Below are 21514 nucleotides of genomic sequence, written 5' to 3'. Positions count from 1 at the left end.
GATTTTCAGATAAACGGGGGGGGGGACCCACAATTTTCTGGCATTGCAATGAGATTTCTAGACACTGCCACAGGTCAACCAAACACTTCACTGATTGGCTGCAATCCTGAATGGGCTGGGTTAAAGCTACAAAGTGCTATACAGTAGTTTAAAAAAAGATTTAACAGTCGGGAGGTGGCTGAGGTTTTATGTATATCTTGAGAACCGGACCACCTAGAAACTTAATTTTTTAAAAAAATTAAAGCTGAGAATCCGGGCCACCTAAGGGGCAAAATGGGCACCAGGTGGCATGCAAAGAATCCGGGTAAAACCCGGCTAACCGGGCAATATGGCAACCCTACTCATCCAACACCTTGCTGGGCACCTGCTAGCAGGAACCTCCTTTCGAAGGTTAGAGTCTGCTCTCTGCTCTTGGAGATGGAGATATGATGCTTCCTATGGCTCCTGGAATCTTCTCCAAGAGACCATAGGATTGCAGGGTAAATCTACGTAATGTCACAGAGCACATTACTGAATTTAGATAATAAGCCTTGGATAATATGGCTTATATCTTCTAAATATATTATAGCATGAGGGTCTCTAGTGAACATGCATCCACCAATCTCCTCAGAAACAAGAGGCTAGGAATCCAACCCCAGTGTTACAGTGTTAGGTTAACCTATCTCTGTCATGCCAGACACCTTTCTCAAGGTGTGCAAGAAGTTAGTGCATTGTGACATCTAGTTGCCATCGTCTTCCCATATCTGGTGAATGGGCCCAGATAGTTGTTTACCATTACAGAGTAAAAGTTGGACAATTTTAGTTGATGGAATTTCAGAGAAAAAAAGACAAAGATTTGAATGGGGAGCCAACAGGTGGATGGGCAAAACACAGAATAGATAAAAATAGAAATTGAAAGGTTACTGAGGTTGGATGGTCAACTTTTTTTAGGGGGGGAGGGTAGAAATCGCACTCCCTACAGGAGGAAGTGGCTAATTTATTTATATATTTCAGAATATTTGTTAGCTACTCTTCTGAAAGATATCTCTCAGAGTGGCCATCATACATTTGAAACAATCTAAACATTTAAATGCCTATTTCTGAAGTGTTCTAGAGAATCATAGAATCGTAGAGTTGGAAGGGGCCTATAAGGCCATCGAGTTCAACTCCCTGCTTGACACAGGAATCCAACTTAAAGCATACCCAACAGGTGGCTATCCAGCTGCCTCTTGAATGCCTCCAGTGTTGGAGAGCCCACCACCTCCCTAGGTAATTGGTTCCATTGTCGTACTGCTCTATCAGTTAGGAAGTTTCTCCTGATGTTCAGTTGAAATGTGGCTTCCTGCAACTCGAGCCCATTATTCCATGTCCTGCACTCTGGGATGATCAAGAAGAGATCCTGGCCTTCCTCTGTGTGACAAATTTTCAAGTACCTGAAGAGTGCTCTCATATTTCCTGTCAGCCTTCTCTTCTCAAGGCTAGACATGCCCAGTTCTTTCAGTCTCTCTCCTGATCATCCTTGTTGCCCTCTGAACCTGTTCTAGTTTGTCTGCATCCTTCTTAAGGTGTGGTGTCCAGAACTGGATGCAGTACTCAGGATGAGGCCTAACCAGTGCTGAATAGAGGGGAACTAGTACTTCATGTGATTTGGAAACTATACTTCTGTTAATGCAGCCTAAAAGAGCATTTGTCTTTTTTGCAGACACATCATTTGTGTTGGCTCATATTCCGCTTGTGATGAACAACAATCCCAAGATCCTTTTCGCATGTAGTAATGCTGAGCCAAGTATCCCCCATCTTATAACTGCATTTAGTTTTTTTCCCCTTGGTGTAGAACTTTATCCCTGTTAAATTTCACTCTGTTGTTTTCAGCCCAGTGCTCCAGCCTATCAAGAACATTTTGAGTTTTGTTTCTGTCTTCTAGGGTATTAGCTATCCCTCCCAATTTTGTAACATCTGTAGATTTGACAAGCATTCCCTGCACTTCCTCATCTAAGTCATTAATAAAAATGTTGAAGAGCACTGAGCTCAGGATCAAGCCCTGCAGTACCCTACTAGTTACCTCCCCCCAGTTTGAGAAGGAGCCCTTGATAAGCACTCTTTGAGTACAATTCTGTAGCCAGCTGTGGATCCACCCAACAGTTGTTCCATCCAGCCCACATTTAGTTAGCTTGCTAATCAGAATATCATGGGGCAGTCTGTCAAAAGCTTTGCTGTAGTCAAGATATATTATGTCCACAGTATTTCTAAGGGAGGTTACTTAATCAAAAAGTAAGATATGATTAGTCTGGCAGGATTCATTCTTGACAAATTCATGTTGGCCTCTAATTATCACTGCATTATTTTCAAGGTGCTCACAGATTCACCCGTTTATAATCTGCTCCAGACTTTTCCCAGGGATCGGTGACTGGCGTTCCTAGGTTCCTCCTTTTTGCCCTTTTTGAAGATAGGGACAACATTAGCCTTCCTCCAGTCATCTGACACTTCACCCATCCTTCATGATTTTGCAAATATAATAGATAGTGGTTCCGAGAGTTCTTCAGCCAGTTCCTTCATTACTCTAGGATGCAGTTCTTCGGGCCCTAGAGATTTGAACTCATTCAAAATAATTAGGTATTCCTTGACCATTTATCTATCAATCTCAAGATGCAATCCAACCCCTTCAACTTGTACTTCACTTTTGCCAGGAGAGTCATAGATCCTCTTTTGAGAGAAGACTGAGCCAACGTAGGAACTGAGCACTTCTGCCTTTTCTTTGTCAGCTGTTATCATTTTACCATCCTCACTGAGTAGCCGAACCACCATTTCTTTTCTGTCTTTTTACCATGCATGTACCTGAAGAAAGTTTTTTGTTGTTGTAAGCATCCCTCACTTTCAGCTCATTCTCAGCTTTACCCTTCCTGAGGTCATCCCTGCAATTCTGTGCTACCTGTCTGTACTCTTCCTTTGTGGCATGGCCTTCCTTCCACTTCCTATATGTGTCCTTTTTTGTTTTCAAGTCATCTCTTTTTGTCAAGCCATATTGTATTCTTCCGCTGTCTTCCATCTTTTTTCTTTGATGGAATTGTTTGCCATTGTGCCTTTATAATTTCCTTTTTTTTAAACTCCCACCCATCTTGGACTCCTTTTCTCATTAGGGTTACTTGCCATGTGACCTTACTTATCATTGGTCTGAGTATATTAAAATTGGCTTTTCTGAAGTACAGGGTACCCATATGGCTACACTTTGCTTTTGCTTCCTTTAAAATCAAGAAATAGTCACTTTACCCCAGAGTTCCTGTAACTGCCACTTCATGCACTAAGACATCTCTATTGGTTAGAATCAAGTCAATGATAGCTTATATCCTCTAGTTCTTTCCTCCACTTTCTGTAGGAGAAAAGTACCAATAATGAAAGTCAGGAATTTCTTGGAGATGCCGTGTTTGGCAGAATTCGTCTCCCAATAGCTACTGGGGTAATTGAAGTACCCCATTACTACTATATCATGCCTCCTTGAAACACTGGCAATTTGCTTTTCAAAAACTTCATCTTCATCTTGTCCTTGATTGGGTGGTCAGTAGTAGAGTCCAACCACCATGTTCCTTTTATTCCTTGCCCCATTTATTTTAATCCAGACACTCTTGGTGGAGCTACCAAGCTCATCCTCCTGTGTTGCTGTGCATAGATATATATTTGTAATATATAGTGTGATTCCACCTCTTTCTATTCCTTCTGCTCTTTTTGAACATGTTATTCAGTTGCAGTATTCCTGTCATGGGAGTCATCCTACCAAGTTATACCTATCAAGTCATATTTACCCAACTGTATTAAGAGTTCAAGTTCAAGCTCTTTGTTTCCCATACTCTGGGCATTATATATAGACATTGAAGGCTATGTGATTTATAGTTTGGCTTCCTTTCTACATTTTTTATGAAGACTATTATTGGGCCCCATTAGAGCAGTTCTCTCTGTTCCTGTTTCTGTGCATAAGCCTTTGTCAATCATTACCTTCAAGTTTACATCTCTCTCCCCCTTAGGATTCAGTTTAAAGCCCTCCTGATGAAGTTCTCCATGCTTTGGCCAAACACATTCTTTCCAGTCCTTGTGAGGTGCAACCCATCACTTGCCAGCAGTCCATCTTGTAGGAAGTGTAGCCCGTGGTCCCAGAATCCAAATATCTTGCATCAACACCACCTTTGTAGGCAGTTATTCACCTGGAGTATTTTTCTTTCCCTTTCTACTCCCCTTCTAAGTACTGGCAGGAGAGACTATTTGGGTCCCAAAGTCCTTGAGTTTGCTTCCTAGAGCTTCAAAGTCTGACATGATTTCTTTGTAGCCCTACTCGGCAGTATCATTTGTTCCTACGTGGATGAGAAGAAAGTGGGCTTTATGAATGTTGGGCTTTATGAGTGTTGGCAACCCTTCAGACACATCTCTAATCCATTCTCCAGGGAGACAGCATACCTGGTGGGTCCATGGATCTTCTTGGCATACTTGGGTTTCAATCCCATGCAGTAGGAAGTCTCCCACTACTGCTACTCTTCTTTCTTCTTGTTGTTGGTTGTGGTCTCATTGCCTCTGCTTTCCTGAGCTTCAGCCTCTTGCTCACTGACCCATAGGGTTGCCTATAATTTTTCCTCTATAGGTTGGCCTTTAGTCTTATCCTCAAGTACCTGAAACCAGTTCCATCGTTCCACCAGTGAGCGTATCTTCTAGTTCTTCTGCTCCTGTCACCCTTTTCCAGAGTTTCCTCCATTTTTTCTCTCCTCAACACTGTCTTCTTCTGTTTCAACTTGTTGTCCTTCCACCTCTTGTACTTCTCTTTGTCGCTGTTGTTCCAGTGTTCTGTCTAAGAACTCTTCGTCTTCTCTTCTACCCTTGAGAGTGGCCATCTGCTGCTGTGGTCTGTGCTTTGTCCTGTTCTCCTTGAAGGTTAACAGGAGAGTCCCACTGGTATATGATGCATTCTACAAGATTTTTCTTTTGTTAGGGACCTCCCTATTGATCTCTCCTGATGAACTCCACTGCCAAACTCCTATTAGCTGTCTCTGTTCGCTCACTCTCTGAGAGCTAACTAACTTGTATCACTTGTGGATCAGCTGAGGCAACTTGCTCTGCTCAGTTAGGACTCAGGAAACAGAATGAAACTCCCAGCACACACAGCTGCTGATAGTTGCACTCAACAGTTATCAGGCCATACCCCTTCAGCTATCAGGACACCCCCCTTCAAATCAAGCTGCTAAGGAGCCCTTCAGCCTTTTTACCTCCCCAGCTGAGCACCTGGTGACAGCACTACTATAGTTCCTCAAGCAAAGGAGACAGCTAACAGCTGGGTGACCAAAAATATGATACCCAGAATAAGGCAAATGAAGTTTTCACATTACAGTTTGAGGAACAGTAGATCTCACCTAGACTTGGGTGTCAAGGACCCTGTGACAAATAGACTGTCATACCTATCACATATATTACAGTCTTATTGTTTGCTGTTTGTCATCTTTATTTATTTATTAGATTTATATCCTGCCCTTCCTCCTAGTAGAAGCCCTCACTGGGTGAGCTGTCATGTTGTCATGGAGTATTCATAAGTAGTTAAGCAGCAAGGCTGGAAGTGTCTTCAGATAGAATATTGTGAAATAGGGGTTTCAAAGACAAAAGTAAAAGATCACTGGTGTAGTGTGCATACAAGCCTTATGAATGCATACACATTGTGCAGCCACATAGAGGTCTACCGCTTAACAAGGAGGTAAATATAGCACTTGGTGAGGGAACTGTGTGGGTGGATTAATATTTTATATGAACAATAAAAACCTGATACAACAATCTTTGGAACTTATGATATTTTATAATGCACCAATAGTATTAGGAAAAGTACTTGGGGCATTGTTACCTTTTTAATAAGCCACTGCATGAATCCAATGTGGTAAAGCATAGACATCACTGTGCTGAAGAAAATGACTATAGGCAGTACCTAATTTGGAGACAAAACAAAATGTTCATTGTCAATATTTTTTTCCAAACTCCTATGCAGAAATAATAGATAGACACTTCTGAAACCTGAGAATATATCTATGCTACAACTTTCAAACAAGCTGAAAACCGTAGAACTACACAAAGAAAAACATAAATACTGACAAGAAGAGATTTGCAGGCTGCAAAAGTTCAAAAGCCTGGGTGGAAGAAATTGGCACAGAAATGTCAACAGTAGAAAAATATGCCTGGCTGGAGATGGCATTTCATAGGCTGGGTACCACAACAGAGAAAGCTCTGTACTTGGCATTTATTCACCTTATTTCTGAAGGTGAAGGCACTTGGAGCTAGACTTTTACAGATTATCTTAAAGCACAGGCAAGTTCATGTAGGAACATGTGGACATAACCTGATCCCCAACCATTTTGGATTTACAGTCAAAATTAGTACCTCGAATTGCATTCAGTGATAAATTGATAGTTGGCAGTTGATGAAACTCTTTAGCACAGGCAAGATATAATCAGTTCTCCTGGAACCAGACAACATCCAGGTATCATATTGTATCATTTGAAATTTCTGTGTGCTTTCCATGGCCAGACACATATGCAACACATTGTAGCAGCCTAATTGGAAGTTGCCAAAGTATGGATGATTATGGCAACAGGATCAGGTTTTTTTAAAAGGAAGAGAGGGCCACAGCTGGTGCACCAAGGGAAACTGACGAAAGGCATGTTAGGCTATAGATATACCTACATACTGGCAAAGGGGCGAGGAAATTAATACTGAAAGGAGCATCTAAAGGCCATAGAATGGCAGATGCATCCAATATGATGGTTTTGTTATCAAACTGCACTTCAGACTCTCCCTGGCACATAGTTGCTATATATATAAATGGGTGAGATTTGAAATACAACTGCAGGGAATGCTTGCTACCTGGGATTGTAGAGTTTTGCCCATCTGGCCTTGTTGACAATAATCAAATCAAGGGCATTTGGGTAGCATCTCTCCAGCCAATATTTTTGCCTATTAATAAGCCACATTAACAGTGCTTAGTTCCTTTGTCATTCAGGGCCAGCTGTTCTCCTTGAGAATGCCTTTGATTATTGCATCAAAGCAATTTATTCTTGGGCTGTGCAAGAGTGAGCAGGAACACAGAGTGCTTTGGAAATAAAAATCTGCCTAATACATTCCATGCTTATTAGCGGGGCAGAATCAAAACCACCTTAGTTGAAAACAAGGTGGAGCAACATGTCTGTGACCATCAGAATAGAAAGTAATGAGATGTGCCTCTCTCCCTCCTCCCCCTTCAATCACATATGGAATTCCTGGACATTGGAAAAGCAGAGGAATTCAACTCTCCTCTTTAGATTGAATCCTGGCAGGTATCCTGGCTGGTAAACTTGGAAAATGAGTAACATTTAAATGAATACCTCTCAAAAACAGCAGATTTAAAAACATTTGCAGGCCAATGGAAAGAGGCAGTCTTCATAGATAGAAACAACAATCAGGAAAACAAGAATTGGTGGGGGAAGAAGGACTGTGAATGCTTAACTCTTACAATTTTTTCAGATAAACTAACTCTGAGAAAAGATGGTCCTGAAGCTGATACTGATTAATATCCTCTATATACCCAACCAGGTGGTAATTACTATGACCTCATTATGATTAAGGCTGCAATCCTAATCCCACTTATTTGGAAGTAAGCTCATTGAATTTATTAGGACTGACCTCTGAGTAGACATTAGGATTGTGTTATAAAGCAGTAAACCTGCGTCTGCACTGTACTACCTTAGATTGCAAGTGGAAGCTCAGATTGCTAAATGATCCTCTATATAAAACACTGCTTGTCCACAGAAAACCAGCATGTCAGGAAGAAGAATAAGGCAGAACATTTCTCTTTGACATCCAGTTATTTATGTGTAGGATTAAAAAGAAATTGTAAGGAGGGACATGCATGAATCTGAGCATCTACCTGAAATCTGAAGTGGTACAATCCAAAGATAAGTTTACTGCCTCAGCAAGAACTAGGCCAGACTGGAACAAGATTATTAATACTCTGTCAGGTCTGTCAAAATATCACATTTGCTCATACCAAAATCTGATTCTTCTGATTGACATAGGAAAATCCGCAACTAAAGAGGTTTGCTATGTGGATCAAGGGAAAATCGATGATAGGAAAGATTTCAACATGCTGAATCTCATTTAGCTCAATTTGTTTTACTCTTAAAAGCTACAGGAAACTCTAGCCTTGAAGTGGTTCAACTGATTTCTCAAACTTTGGAAGGGGTTAATCTCTCAGGTAAGCAATATTGTCAGGTTGTGGTAGCAGCACAAGAGATACAAAACTTAAGCACAGGGATGTACAACTCCAGGCAAAACATTCGTTTCTCTATCAGCATGTGCTTTGTATGATTCAGTAATATATAACCATATTAGGAGAAGAAAATAAAGCAGAGGTATTTGACATCTCTTTGTCAGACAGCCATGGCACTAGTGTTGACTGCCTGGTTGTTTGGTGCATTTGATGGCTGGCCTGCACCTTGATCAGGGATTATGTCTCACACAGTTGAGGTGGAAAAGCAGGAACCTGTAGCCTGCTCTACAACATTCAGGCTCCCCATGTGATTTCAGACCCCTGAACAATCAGGGTTCTAAATTGTGGACAGAGCCTGTGGGTATACAGCAGGATCCTCAATGTATGGACTCAGGGCGGGCTGGCAGGCAGGGAGCACACTGGTGGAGGCAGAACAAGCAAGTGCAGGCCCGCTCTCTTCCTCATACAATTATAATTACATGAGGCACAACACCTGAACTGGGGTCACTTCTTAGGGAGTGCCACTTCTGAAGGGTAGAGAGAACCAGTTGTGAGATATAAATTAATACGAGCATGTGGATAAGGAGAAGAGGTTAAGAGGTCCTGGGGCAGGAGGAGAGAGGGGCTAAGGTTAAAAGGTCTCTCTCTCTCTCTCTCTCTCTCTCTCTCTCTCTCTCTGTGTGTGTGTGTGTGTGTGTGTGAGAGAGAGAGAGAGAGAGAGAGAGAGTGAGAGCGCGAGCGAGAGAGAGCACGAGAGAGAGCGAGAGCGAGTGCGAGAGAGTGAGAGCGAGAGAGAGAGAGAGCAGGAGAGAGCGGGAGAGCGGGAGAGAGAGAGAACACAGTTCCTGGAGAGAGTGAGTGAGAGATGGAAAGGAGGGTAGTAGATTGCTGATTACATTTTTACAGTGTGACCGTTGAGACAGCACCACTTTTTCAAAAACTATGGGCAAATTTAGACAAAGAAAATTAGATTTAGTTTCATCTGGGTCTAGAATTCACACCATCAACTGAGCATGAAGTTGTGTGTCTCAATCAACCTGCTGTTTGCCATTTATTATATTATAAAACGTTCTTCAGATTTGCACCATACATTTTAAAGACATTTCAAATACATGGCTTCTCCCAAAGAATCCGAGGAATTTTAGTTTACCCCCCACATAGCTACAACTCCCAGCACCCTTAACAAACTACAGTTCTCAGAATTTTGGGGAGAAAGGCATGTGCTTTAAAAGTTCCTTAAATGTATAATGTGGATGTGACTAGAGAATGCTTTGAATATAGTGAACATTGTATTGGGTGCCCAAGGTACCTGGGACACTTCCCATTGCCTTCCCCTGATCTCCTCACTTTTTGGTACATTGTACAGTCTTGTAACACATATGCAGAAATTAGCATTTCCCTTGGCCTTACCATTAGTTTTATACATGTCCATGTTTGTACTTAGTATTTTCTCTTTTCTAAACAAAATCATCATCATCACTGCAGACTGAATTATAAAGAATATGCTCTATGGTTATTTACATTATCATCATCATCACCACCACCACCCCCGAAAGGTCCTAGGGCAGGTCACAATAGTTTTAAAATACATAATTAAAACAGTTAAAAACAACCTAAAAGCACATCACAAAAAATAGGGTGGGTCCTAAAAATATACATCTCAGGTGTCAAAGGCCAGGGTAAAGAGGTACGTCTTCAGCATTCACTGAAAACTATAAAGTGAAGTTGCCAGATGCATCTCTGTAGGGAGGGAGTTCCACAATTTTGGGGCTGCCAAAGAGAATGTCCCTCTCCTGGGTCACCATCCCCTGAGCTTCTGAGGGTGGCAGAATCACCAAAAAGGCCCCCACTGCTGATCTCTACACTTGAGAGGGTCTGTAGGGAAGGAGGCAGTCTTTCAGATATTTGGGACCTAAGTCATTTAGGGCTTTAAACACTAACATGAGCACCCTCAATTGGGTGCAGAAACAAACTGGCAACCAATGCAGCTGTTTAAAATTTGGGGTTATATGAGTCCAAAAGGGAACCCTAGTCAGTAATCTGGCTGCTTCATTTTGGACCAGTTGACGTTTCCAAGTCATCTTCAAGGGCAGCCCCACGTTACCAGGGCATGGAGTACTGTGGCCAAGTCACCTCTGTCCAAAAGGGGCCAAAGCTGGAGAACTAGCCAGAGCTAGAAAAAGGCACTCCTAACCATCTGAGCCTCCAATGAAAATGATGGATCAAGGAGTACCCCCAGGCTGTGGACCTGTTCCTTCCAAGGGTGAGCAACCACATCCAGAACAGGCCATATCCTCACCTCCCAGACATGAGAACTGTGGATACATAACACCTTTGTCTTTTCATGATTCAGCCTCAGTTTATTGGCTCACATCTAGCCCATCACCACCTTCACACACCAGTTCAACACCTCAACCTTCTGTTCTGAATCAGATGGAATAGAGAGGTACAGCTGGGTGTCATCTGCATATTGATGGCACCTCACTCCAAATCTCCTGATGGCAGCTGCCAGTGGCTTCATATAGATGGGGGACAAGATAGAAGCCTGCAGAATGCCCCAGGACAGTTCCCATGGTGCCGAACAATAGCCTCCCATAACTACTTTTTGGAAATGGTCTTGGAGGAATGAATAGAACCACTGAAGCACAGTGCCTCCAACTCCCACCTCCTTGAGACACTCCAGAAGGTTACTGTGGTCAACAGTATTGAAAGCAGCTGAGAAATTAAGGAGAACAAGCAGGGTCTCCTGACACATGTCATCAACCAGAGCAACCAAAGTGGCTTCAGTGCCATGGCCAGGCCTGAACACAGACTGAAATGTCTCCAAGTAATCAGTTTCCTCCAAGCATGCTTGAAGCTGGACCATTACCACTTTCTCAAGCACCTTGCCCCAAAGGAGGATATTTGTCACTAGGTGATAGTTATTTGATTCTTCTGGGTCTGAGGAGGTCCTCTTAAGGAAGGGACACACCACTGCCTCCTTCAAGGCAGTTGGGACCTCCCCCTCCTGAAGTGAAGCATTAAGCACTCCCTGGACCCACCTAGTCAATCCCCTATGGCTAGCTCTTTGAAGCCAAGATAAGCAAAAGTCAAGGGGGCAGGTGGTCAGCTGAACTTCTTCAAGCAGCTTGTCCACATCCTCAGGCCACAATAATTGAAACTGATATAGTACAGATGGAACAGACAATGCTCTGGATGCCTCCATTGGACTTTGTCTAACCATGGCATCAAACTGTCCAAATCTGAGCTTTTGTTCCTGAGCTTTGCCTTGCACAATTGTTATAGCGGATCTCCAAGGGTGTCAGAGCAACACTTTTTTGGCCAGATAGCAAAAGTCCATGCACCACTCAGAAAAGCTCTGCTGCAAAGCTACTTGTAGACACAGTGGTGACAGTAAGCTTTCTTTGCCACCACCGCTGCCACATGGTAGGCAACATGGTGCAGTTTTACTTGCATTTGGCCAAGTTTGGACCAATATTAACACCACCTGCGCTCCAGCAGCTGATCCTCCTGTTTCATCATATGCAGATCACTGGTTACCAAGGTGACCTATGTTCTCTATAGTGACGGCAGGGGCACTCTGGAGCAGTCGTGTTGCTGACAGAAGCCAGAAGATTTACAGAAGGAAGAGCATGTTGTGAGGAACGTTAAGGAGCAATCTTTTTCATCTCACATGGCATGGAGAGGAGGCTAGTGAGCCTTTTATCAGCCTCAAAGGAACCATGTGTTCCTTTCCTGCTGGTGTCCACCTGTGGGTGTTGCTCTGACAGCTACAGAATGGAATGTTTCAAATGGATGGTTCAGGCTGAAATATTTGTAGGAACAGCTTTCAGAATGTGTCAAGTTGCCAGTAATGATAGTGAGGATATATATTGGGCTCTAATGCAAGTTTGCCCTCATTAAATTTGTAAATATGTGCAACATAAGAAATATTTTAATGACACTATTTTAATTCAGAATCAAAATCTGATTGTGTATTTTCCTATTTCTGTGATCACAGTGATGCTATTACCACTTTTTGCCATGATAGTAAAAGGGTGTGGTACCTCTCCCTGTAGCATGAAGAGGGTGAAATGCCAAGCTAACATTTAAACATGCATTATGCAGATTCATGTGACATCTTCATTAAAAAGAAAGTTTAGGACTGATTTCATTCTCAGAGAAAGAACAGCAAGATATCTTTCCTTGCTCCATCTATTCCTGGGTTATTTGCTGATGTTTGCACATGTACAGTCCATGTACTTGCTCACAAACAGAAGCATGAGAATTATTACTCAGTAGTCTGATGCTTGAAGCTGTAGGTTGGGATCCCTTCTAGTTAGTAAATATTTGGCAGCAGTGAAGGCTTTAGTATGTTGCTTGACATGACAACTGAAGCCAGGGCTGGTCCTCTCATGAAACAGGGTGAAGCAATCTACTTCAGATGGCATCATGGGAGGGGGGAATAGATGACGGTAAGAATTGGTGGCTGAATAGTGCAGTAAGACAAAGTGTGTTTTGTTTGTTTGTTTGTTTGTTTGTTTGTTTGTTTGTTTGTTTGTTTGTTTGTTTGTTTGTTTGTTTGTTTGTTTGTGTGAGTGAGTGAGTGAGTGAGCAAGCGAGGAAGCAAGCGAGCTTCTTGGGGTTGCAAGCAATCTTGGGCTGACACTGACTATAGGCTTTCCTGTGGAGCACATCTGCTGGATGGGAGGTGAATCAAGCACTTGAAATGGATCTGCTCCCAATGAAGCATACAAGGATCCTTGTCAAGTATGTCCAGGCCTTGTGAAGAAAATTGTGCAGAAATAAACCCTCTCTAGCACTAAGGTACAGACAATGGCATTTTTAGAGGGTGGCTGAGGGGGATCACGCCCCTGTATCTCCAGTCCTAGCAATGGGGCATACTGTAAAGAGCAGTGCTGGGGAAATGTCAGCCAGCCACCATTTTAATTTCTCAGAGTAAGCTATAAAAATAAATTAGCATATGCACATTTTATGCAAACTTGTGCCATGGCATTGTACACCATTTAGCTAGCAAGCTTCCTAGATACACAACTCAGCATTCTTTTTTATTTTGCTGGGAACAATAGTAGCTTCTTTACACTATCCTTGTTGCAGAATCATGTAACACAAACTCTGGACTATTTCATATGTTCTTTCATGTGCATTGCTTCTTGCAGGTAATACAAGATCTTTCTTTTCCAAGGTATTGACAAGTTTGACTAATTCTGCCTTGTCAATTTCTGGTAAAATGGCTAGAGAGGCATATTCTTGCAAGGTTTTCTGTTACTTGTAATGTTCAGCATGAAGGATTGGAAAATAAAACACATATGAGATGCATAGAAGTTTGTTCATTTCTCCTCAGTCCAACGGGGAAAGAGTTGAGAGAGAGAGGGAGATCTTGTTGCCTACTCTCCTTTGCTCAAGTACTGAAGAAATTGAAAGGATTGGTTGCTGGGCAACATGCCCTTCCAAAGAGGTCAAGTACTGTTGAGCTCTTTCCTCAATCCAAAAGAGACAGGAGAAAAGAGCTTGGAGAGAGATTTTATTGATTCCTTTGGTGAATTAAAGGGCACACTTAGGGTGAAGGTTATTTTTTTGAAAGCAGCCTCCAGAGGATCATCCAATAATTTCAGAATCTTCTTTTGAAACTTATCATCACAAAAATAATATAATTAATTAAAGAAACCAAAAGGATGTGTGATAGCATTGCAAGGGCTGTATAAGCAAAACGTCCAGCACTATGCTGAAGGCTATGCTGTTGTAGATCCTTAACAAGGTTTGTTCTTCTAAGCACGTATATCTTGTTTGAACCTGGATCTCCTACTTCCAGACCCAACACTCAGGCCAGTGTATCACACTATTTGAGGGGAATAGGATTGCCACCATTCCACCTCCCAGCAGAGAATGATTGGCTGAGCCCTGAACAGCACTACTTGTTTTAGGAGGGATGCCCTGCAACATTTTGTTGCAGGTCCCACTTGTGCATTTTCTAAGTTTACCTGCCTAAATGGCTATTTACCTTGAAGGCAAAGAAATGATCTGTGTATTTTTTACCGAACACAAACTCAGCACCAGCATCTGTGTATTCCAAGAAAGTCTGAAAAGAAAAAGAAGAAAAACTCTTTAAAAACAAAACACCAGCAATAAATCCTTCCTAGACAGGAGCATGCTAGAGGTTATTGACCCAGTCCCCTTGAACTTTCTAGACATGTGTCCTAATTGGTTTGCCTCATTAGGTGGGTCTATTGAGAACAACACAGTGAGACTAACTGGTAGAGCAAGAGATTACATAAAGTATGTGGATGAACAGAACTGATGACTGCATAAGGATGCAAACCTATACTCGCTTATCTGGGAACAAATCCTATTGAACTCAGTGAGGCTTACTTCTGAGTAGGCATACAGAATTGCACGGTTGCTTGAATCAGGAACTGTTCAGGCCAACCTAGCACAAAATAAGAGGACCATGGCCCACATCTCTTTGTATTGTGATGTGACTGAGGCCCATGTTATCATTTTGGGCTGAGACACGTGCTTAATAGGATGGGGAATGGTGTAAGAGAGACTCAAGCACCATTTTCAACCTGTGGTGTGCATCCGTAGGGAAGTAGGGCAGGAGCAGGATGCTGCCTGCAGCTCTAGAGCATCCACCTCCAGAAGGCAGGCGTCAGACTTTATACTTTCAGAGGATACCAACCTTTTGTGAAGAGGTTCACGAATGAAAACTAAAGAAGTTAGACTTCAGTTCTATTTTACTTCCAAGAACAAAAAACCTTGCAGTAATGCGTTTGTAAGTCCCAAGCTAAAGGAGTGAGAGTGAAGAAAAGCATTGCCAAGATTTTTTTTTAAAAAAGGACACAAGTATAAGGAAATTGCCACAAGGATCTTCTCATCCCGTTGTTGTCCCATGCAAGAACTAGAAGTAACCTGAGTGCTCACTTGTCCATAACGTTTGAGTATTTGTTTTTGTCAGAGGCAGTATGCCTCTGCATACCACCAGTTGCTGGGAATCCTAAGTGGGGAGAGTGCTTAGGCCCTTTTGAGAGTAGGATGTTGGATTAGATGGGCTTTTGGTCTGATCCAGCAGGGCTCTTCTTATGGTCTTATGACTTTTCAAGTTTAGCTGTCATCCACCCAGAACTTGAAGATGCTTTTAATCAGATTGTGGGATGGGGGGGGGGTATCTGAACAAATCTGTAGTTGATTTTTTCTGAATGCTAGATTTATTTGCATGAGAGAGACAATACTATTGTGTCTTACTGCATTTTTCATCAGCAGTGTTTTATAGCAGAATGCTTCATGCCATAAGGTTTTACTGAGATTTTGCAGTGCATGGATTTAATAAATATTTAATACTGCCTTGGCCACAGTAGTTAGTTGCTGGATCATTATTTCAAAACACAGGAGTGAGCTAGGCCATAAAACAAATTGAGATATGTACGTACTTTCCAGACTTAGGCTTAGTATATACACACTGTACTCAATGAAACTTAGGTTAGCATGACTAACCTAAATCATATTGATTTCATTGAGTCTGTTCTAAGTATGACTATGTCTGGATCCAGCCCAGTGTTCTGTCATTTTGTTTGCACTAACCTCAGTGTCTGGACCTAGATCTTCTGTGTTTTACAATAAATTCAGGTGTGTTTCCAATAGTTTCTGCTCCCTTCCCAGAAAAAGAGCTGTCAGGATAAAAGAAGAGGTCTGATGGTTTTAAACTCACGGAGGTATTGTTGTGAGGCCATCAGTTAAATGTCATTGTGACTAGCTGACTACTGTTAGAGATGTGACAGAATGTACTTGTTCTGATCAGGAAATGGAAAACATTCAAAACTTTTAGTGCAGCATTGTTGTACGTCTAGTAGTTTGAAATAAACTTTAGTCACTGTAAACATCTCCTTAATTTGCTGTATCTTAAAGGACTTGTCCTGTACATTTTCTTGCCTCTCCTCTTGAAAATAATTTATGCTGAATATCCTCCACTTATTTCTTAATCTGACATTTTGTAAAAATGAGAGAAAATATTTCTGAATGTTTAATTTATCCAAATGGTTAAGGTGTACATCAGAGCTGGAGAACCTATGGAGTTGTTAGACCTCAGCTCCCATCGGCCCTGACCATTAGCCATGCAGACTGGGCAGGAAGGCCAATGATCAGAGATGATGCGAATTGTAGTCCAACAAAATTGGAGGGCCACAGATTCCCCACTCCTAGTATAGGCCTATGCACTAATCCTGCAATGTTCAATGGGTTAATCCTAACAAGCAGTATATTAAAATAGGCATTCACTCTTTTCCCCCATGTCAGAAGGAATGCCTTTTCTAAGGTGATGCCACGATGACATATGAGTGCATTATCTAAAAACAAAGATAGTATGCTTCTTGCTTCAGAACTGTTTTTTACCCATATGCAAATTTAATAAATTTATCAACTAAAACTCATTAATTAAATCATGTTGCACAACAGCAGTATGCATGTTTACCCACTGTGTTCTACGAAGCTTAATCACACGTGAGTGTGCAATGGATTGTAGGCTAAGATTTCTTGAACAGCCCTAAACTTACTTGGGAGTAAGCCTAATTAAAACCAGAACTTGGGATTTAATTATACTGTTGACATAAAGCAGTGGCCCACCAGATGTTGTTGGACTCCACCTCCTATCAGCTCTAGCTGGCATGGCCCATGGTCAGGAGTGTAGTCCAACAGCATCTAGAGGGCCATAGGTTCCCCATCACTGGACCAGAGCTATAAGCTGTCTGACTCAAGTCAGTCTAATGTTGTATCCAACCTAGTATTGTTTGTCCTGACTCCTGGCAGGAGCTCTCCAAGATCTCAGGCAGGGCTATTTTTTCATTCCTGTTACCTGAGCCCCTTTAACTGGAGATGCAAGAGCCCAGGTGGAAAAAAGGATTGTTGTCAATCTTATGTTTGCCAGGAGTCACACACACGCATCAGGCCATATCCCAAGCAGCCACTGAATAGATCACTGTTCTTCAATCTTAGGTCCCCAGATGTTGTTGGACAACTCCCATCTTCCCCAAACAGCACGGACAATGGTCAGGGATGATGGGAGTTGTAGTCTATCAACATCTGGGAACCCAAAGTTAAGGAACACTGGAACAGATGATCTACCTAGTCTTTTGCTGCTTCCCATTAGCCCCTGGGACATGGCAGATATATCCACTTTGTGATAGCTCCTCACACAGCCATCCACATGGGCAACCCCCTTCCTGTAGGCACCAACCCAACTCTTCTTGCTGATATATAAAAAATTGGGTTACCTGCACTTGCACACCAAGCCAATTGAAAGCATCAAATCCTGCTTTTGTCCTCAGAGTGATTAGTCCAAGAAAAAACTGTATTCCTATGCCCCAAATTACTGGTCTCCATACAACCTAGACGTGCATTAAAACAAACACAGCAAAAAAGAATGGCAATCACTAGTTTTAGAACATGGATTTGACTACAGCACTCCTTCTAATAGCAAACTCAGGTGGTGAGTGCCAACTAGATTCTAGCTAAAACAGTGCCACAGACAAACAGGAAGGCAATATCTGCCATGATTTGTAGCAGTACAAAAAATGTTTTAAAACTAAGGACTCAAAAACAAAACCCTCCCTAAAACAGCGCAGCAGAGATTGAGCATGCTCAATAGCCTTGCTGACTGTCAATTGGCAAAGGAAAATTGGTGGGGGTGGGGAGAGTGAGATGCCTTTGTTGAGCTCCTTACACCTCATTGTCTATAGTTGATTTATTACCACTTACAATTTCTTGCATAAGGGAAAAAGTTGTTAAAGGGATACAAGCAGCCGCAGGCCATGAATTGGGTGTGAGTGTGTGTTGTGTTCACACAGAAGAATTCAGCAGTCTGAACTGCCAGAATATGCTTATTTTAGAAACTAAAGTAGTTGAGTTTGTACAGTTCTTTCCTGTACAATATATTTATCTCCCTGTTTATAAATCTAAGGCCATTTTTAAGATAATGGAGTCGGATGAAGCTCTCTTGATTTGTGTCCACCTTAATGTAATAAAATTGGCCAGTTAGGGGCAACTCATGGGAGAACACGAGATGACTGACTAATTATCACTCACTTTTGTTGCTGTTTGGATTGATTTTTAATCCATATTCCTTTTTTTTTTTCAATAATTTTTATTCAGATTTTCATAAAACATACAAAACAAAATCATAAAACATTCAAAGACAAAAAACAAAATCAAAAATAGTTAAACAAAAAGAAAAAAAAGAAAAAAAACAAAACAAAAATAAAAAATAAAGAGTAAAATATTGACTTCCCATTTGTCAAAGATCAAATCAGTTATAAGTCTATAATATATAACAATCCTGTCTCTTAAGTCATATTATAAAATCACTTTCCTCCAGTAGTTATCTTACTTAATCATCAAATCTCATAAACATTACTTTATTCTTTCCACAAAAAGTCAAAGAGAGGTTTCAATTCTTTAAGAAATATATCTATCAATTTTTTTTTCCAGATAAGCATATCGATTAATCCATCTCATTACTAATTATGATAATCTTATTGTCATAACCATAGTCAAAATAAACATTTCAATTAATCCATCACATCAGAATCTGTTAGGTTCAATAATTTCAGTAGCCATTGTTCTATTATCTCTATTAGTTCCATTTTCCATCTTCCATCTTCAGTAGTCTTGTTAAGTCCAGTAATTTCAATATCCAATCTTCCATTATCAGTATTCCATAATAATCTTGCTGTCAAAGCCATAGTCATATAGTAAGAGTCTGATGGGGATTACCTCTATCCCAAATATTTTCTTGCCATCCATTCTGAATAAGTTGCTGAAATACTGCTGTAAAATCATATCTCTGTTCTTTTTTTCAAAATACACTGGGTCATCTCTTAAAAGTTTTTCCATTGTCACATGGCTGCAGTTAATTCCATAGATTTTCTCTATATTGGGCTCCATCACATCATTCCAGTCCAGAAGATTATCCATGCCATTGATAACTTTATCTCTAGAATCTTCATTCATTTCTTCAGAGATAACATTGAGTTCCAAACAATAGATTTTATTTCTAAAGTCCATAGACTCCAAATCTTGTTCCTGTTCCACGTTGGTTCCAATCTCCGGGATCTCCTCTCTCACAGGGACCCCTATTCCAGTCTCCAGGGTCACCTCTCTCACAGGGACCCCTGTTCCAATCTCCGGGGTCTCCTCTCTCACAGGGACCCCTTCCAGGGTCACCTCTCTCACAGGGACCCTTATATCTTTAATCTCCTGCTTCATTTTACTCAATTCAATTTTCATTATCTCAATCTCATCCATTATTTTCTGAAACATAGTTATTTCCAGATTTTCAGCCACTTTCTTAATTGCCATTTTAAAAGAAAAATATAGAAAAACCACTTCTTATTTCAGCAACAATTGGGTTAATACTCCAAACTTGGTGACATCACAGTATAAACAGAGCAGACAGCCTTATCTCTCCAATAGTTAAGTAAACAAAATGCAGTTCCCAGGATCGAAACAATTAATGGCAATCGTCAAGAAACAGATTCGTCAAAATAAAATAGACCAAAAAGAGAGTAGTCTCAAAACAGTATAATATTTTTCAAAATAAAAATCTGGAATAGAAATCCCTCTTCTGTGTATATCTTTAGAATGCAAATCCAGGACAGCTTTTTGCAACAAAAACAGAGATAAGCTATTAATTAGTGCGTAGCAGAGAGAAGTTACGGCTCCCCAGTGAGATGTCAAAAACCGATCAATCTGGCAAATCTCTTTTAAACAGCAACAATTTAAGTCAAGTAAAAGAAAAATATAGAAAGAAGGGTGCTTGCCTGTTAGTGCGTTCTCTCTTAGAAGATAAGATGAACGTTCGCTTTTCCAGATAGAGCTTGCTGTTGAAAATCCGTCCCACCTTCGTCGGCTGGACCTCGTCCCATAAATTAATGAGATCTGGTCGTCCCAACAAAAATAGGCTTTGAGGTTAATCTCTTCGTTTCTCCCTACCCGGGAGAAGTTTAATCAGTCAAAAAAAAAAGAAAAAACTGACTGATATATCTGAATAAGCTTCTTTTGAGGCAGGAGCCCGTCTCAAAAGCAGGCACAGGCTAAGTCACCCTTCCCGGAAGTCGATTTTTAATCCATATTCCTATCATTATTCTAGAAAAGTGTTAAGTGACCGGATAATTATCAGAATTTGTATCTGTAGGCAATCCCTTGCTATATTTGGGCGGTATAGAAATATAATAAATAAATAAATAAATAAATAAATAAAGAGACATGAAGGTCTTAGGAAACAGCTCAGTGACATATGGTGAACCAGGGCAGTGGATTAATTGCCACCCTGGACTCCTTTGGGGAGGAAGGAGGGCAGGATATAAATGTAATTTTGGTGAAAAAAATAATATCTTCTTCTAATACCATTGTAATAGAGATGATTGTACCAGATAACTGTATTTTTACAGAAACCAACACCTCTCTCCAAAAAAGCTTGGCTATTCAGGAAAAAAGGTGAAGGGAAAATGATGCATTATTAAAGATGCAGTTTGGCATTTCTGTATATGCTAGTTAACCTTCCTCCTTCATTTGGGCTTGTTTCTTTCTCTTTATTTCTGGAGCACTCCTAAGCTTAGGTTATTTTCAGCCCTCTTAAATGCATCTTCAAGATTTTGGGGCAGTCTAATCATATCCTTCTGGGTGACCTGGGTCAACTGTGACCATATTAGATATAACATCATATAATATATAATGTATAGATAAAAGGTGAGAGCCAGTGTGGCGTAGTGGTTAGAGTGTTGGACTACGACCTGGGAGACCAGGGTTCGAATCCCCACACAGCCATAAAGCTCACTGGGTGACCTTGGGCCAGTCACTGCCTCTCAGCCTCAGAGGAAGGCAATGGTAAACCACCTCTGAATACCGCTTATCATGAAACCCCTATTCATAGGGTCGCCATAAGTTGGAATCGACTTGAAGGCAGCCCATTCCCATAGATAAAAGGTAAAACCATCTGCCTGAAGAGGGTTTTATAAATGTTGTTCACAGTACTCACATCAGGCTTCTGCTTTAGTTTGACCCAAAACTGTGTATTTTTCGGCAACAATTACATAAAACTCATTTCACTTTTGAGGATCACACTAACAGATACTGTTGAAAGAGGTATCAAAAAATGAACATGAAACTTTATAAGGGTTCTTTATGCAGTGAGGCAAATGAATGTACTCATCTGCAAAGTTGGCATTTTCACAATTATTTGTTAAGGCAAACTAGGGATAGCCAATGTGGTGCCCTCCAGATGTTGCT

The 21514-nt window shown here is 41.1% G+C and overlaps 1 protein-coding gene across 1 annotated transcript in view; it reads right to left on the bottom strand.

The window, feature by feature from the left end:
* The window catches only part of SLC28A3 (solute carrier family 28 member 3), a 79369-nt gene that overhangs the window by 28301 nt on the left and 29554 nt on the right, over positions 1–21514 (bottom strand). The window contains exons 7-9 of the mRNA XM_061612341.1: positions 17503–17616; positions 14241–14318; positions 5846–5926 (exon numbers count right to left, since the gene is read on the bottom strand). Of these exons, the coding sequence (XP_061468325.1) occupies positions 5846–5926; positions 14241–14318; positions 17503–17616 (273 nt within the window). The remainder of the gene's footprint in view (positions 1–5845; positions 5927–14240; positions 14319–17502; positions 17617–21514) is intronic.

The sequence above is a fragment of the Rhineura floridana genome, chromosome 1, assembly GCF_030035675.1.
Source record: "Rhineura floridana isolate rRhiFlo1 chromosome 1, rRhiFlo1.hap2, whole genome shotgun sequence".
Classification (NCBI taxonomy): domain Eukaryota; kingdom Metazoa; phylum Chordata; class Lepidosauria; order Squamata; family Rhineuridae; genus Rhineura; species Rhineura floridana.
Note: the sequence above shows the minus strand (reverse complement) of the source record. Positions and strands in the feature narration are given on the sequence as shown.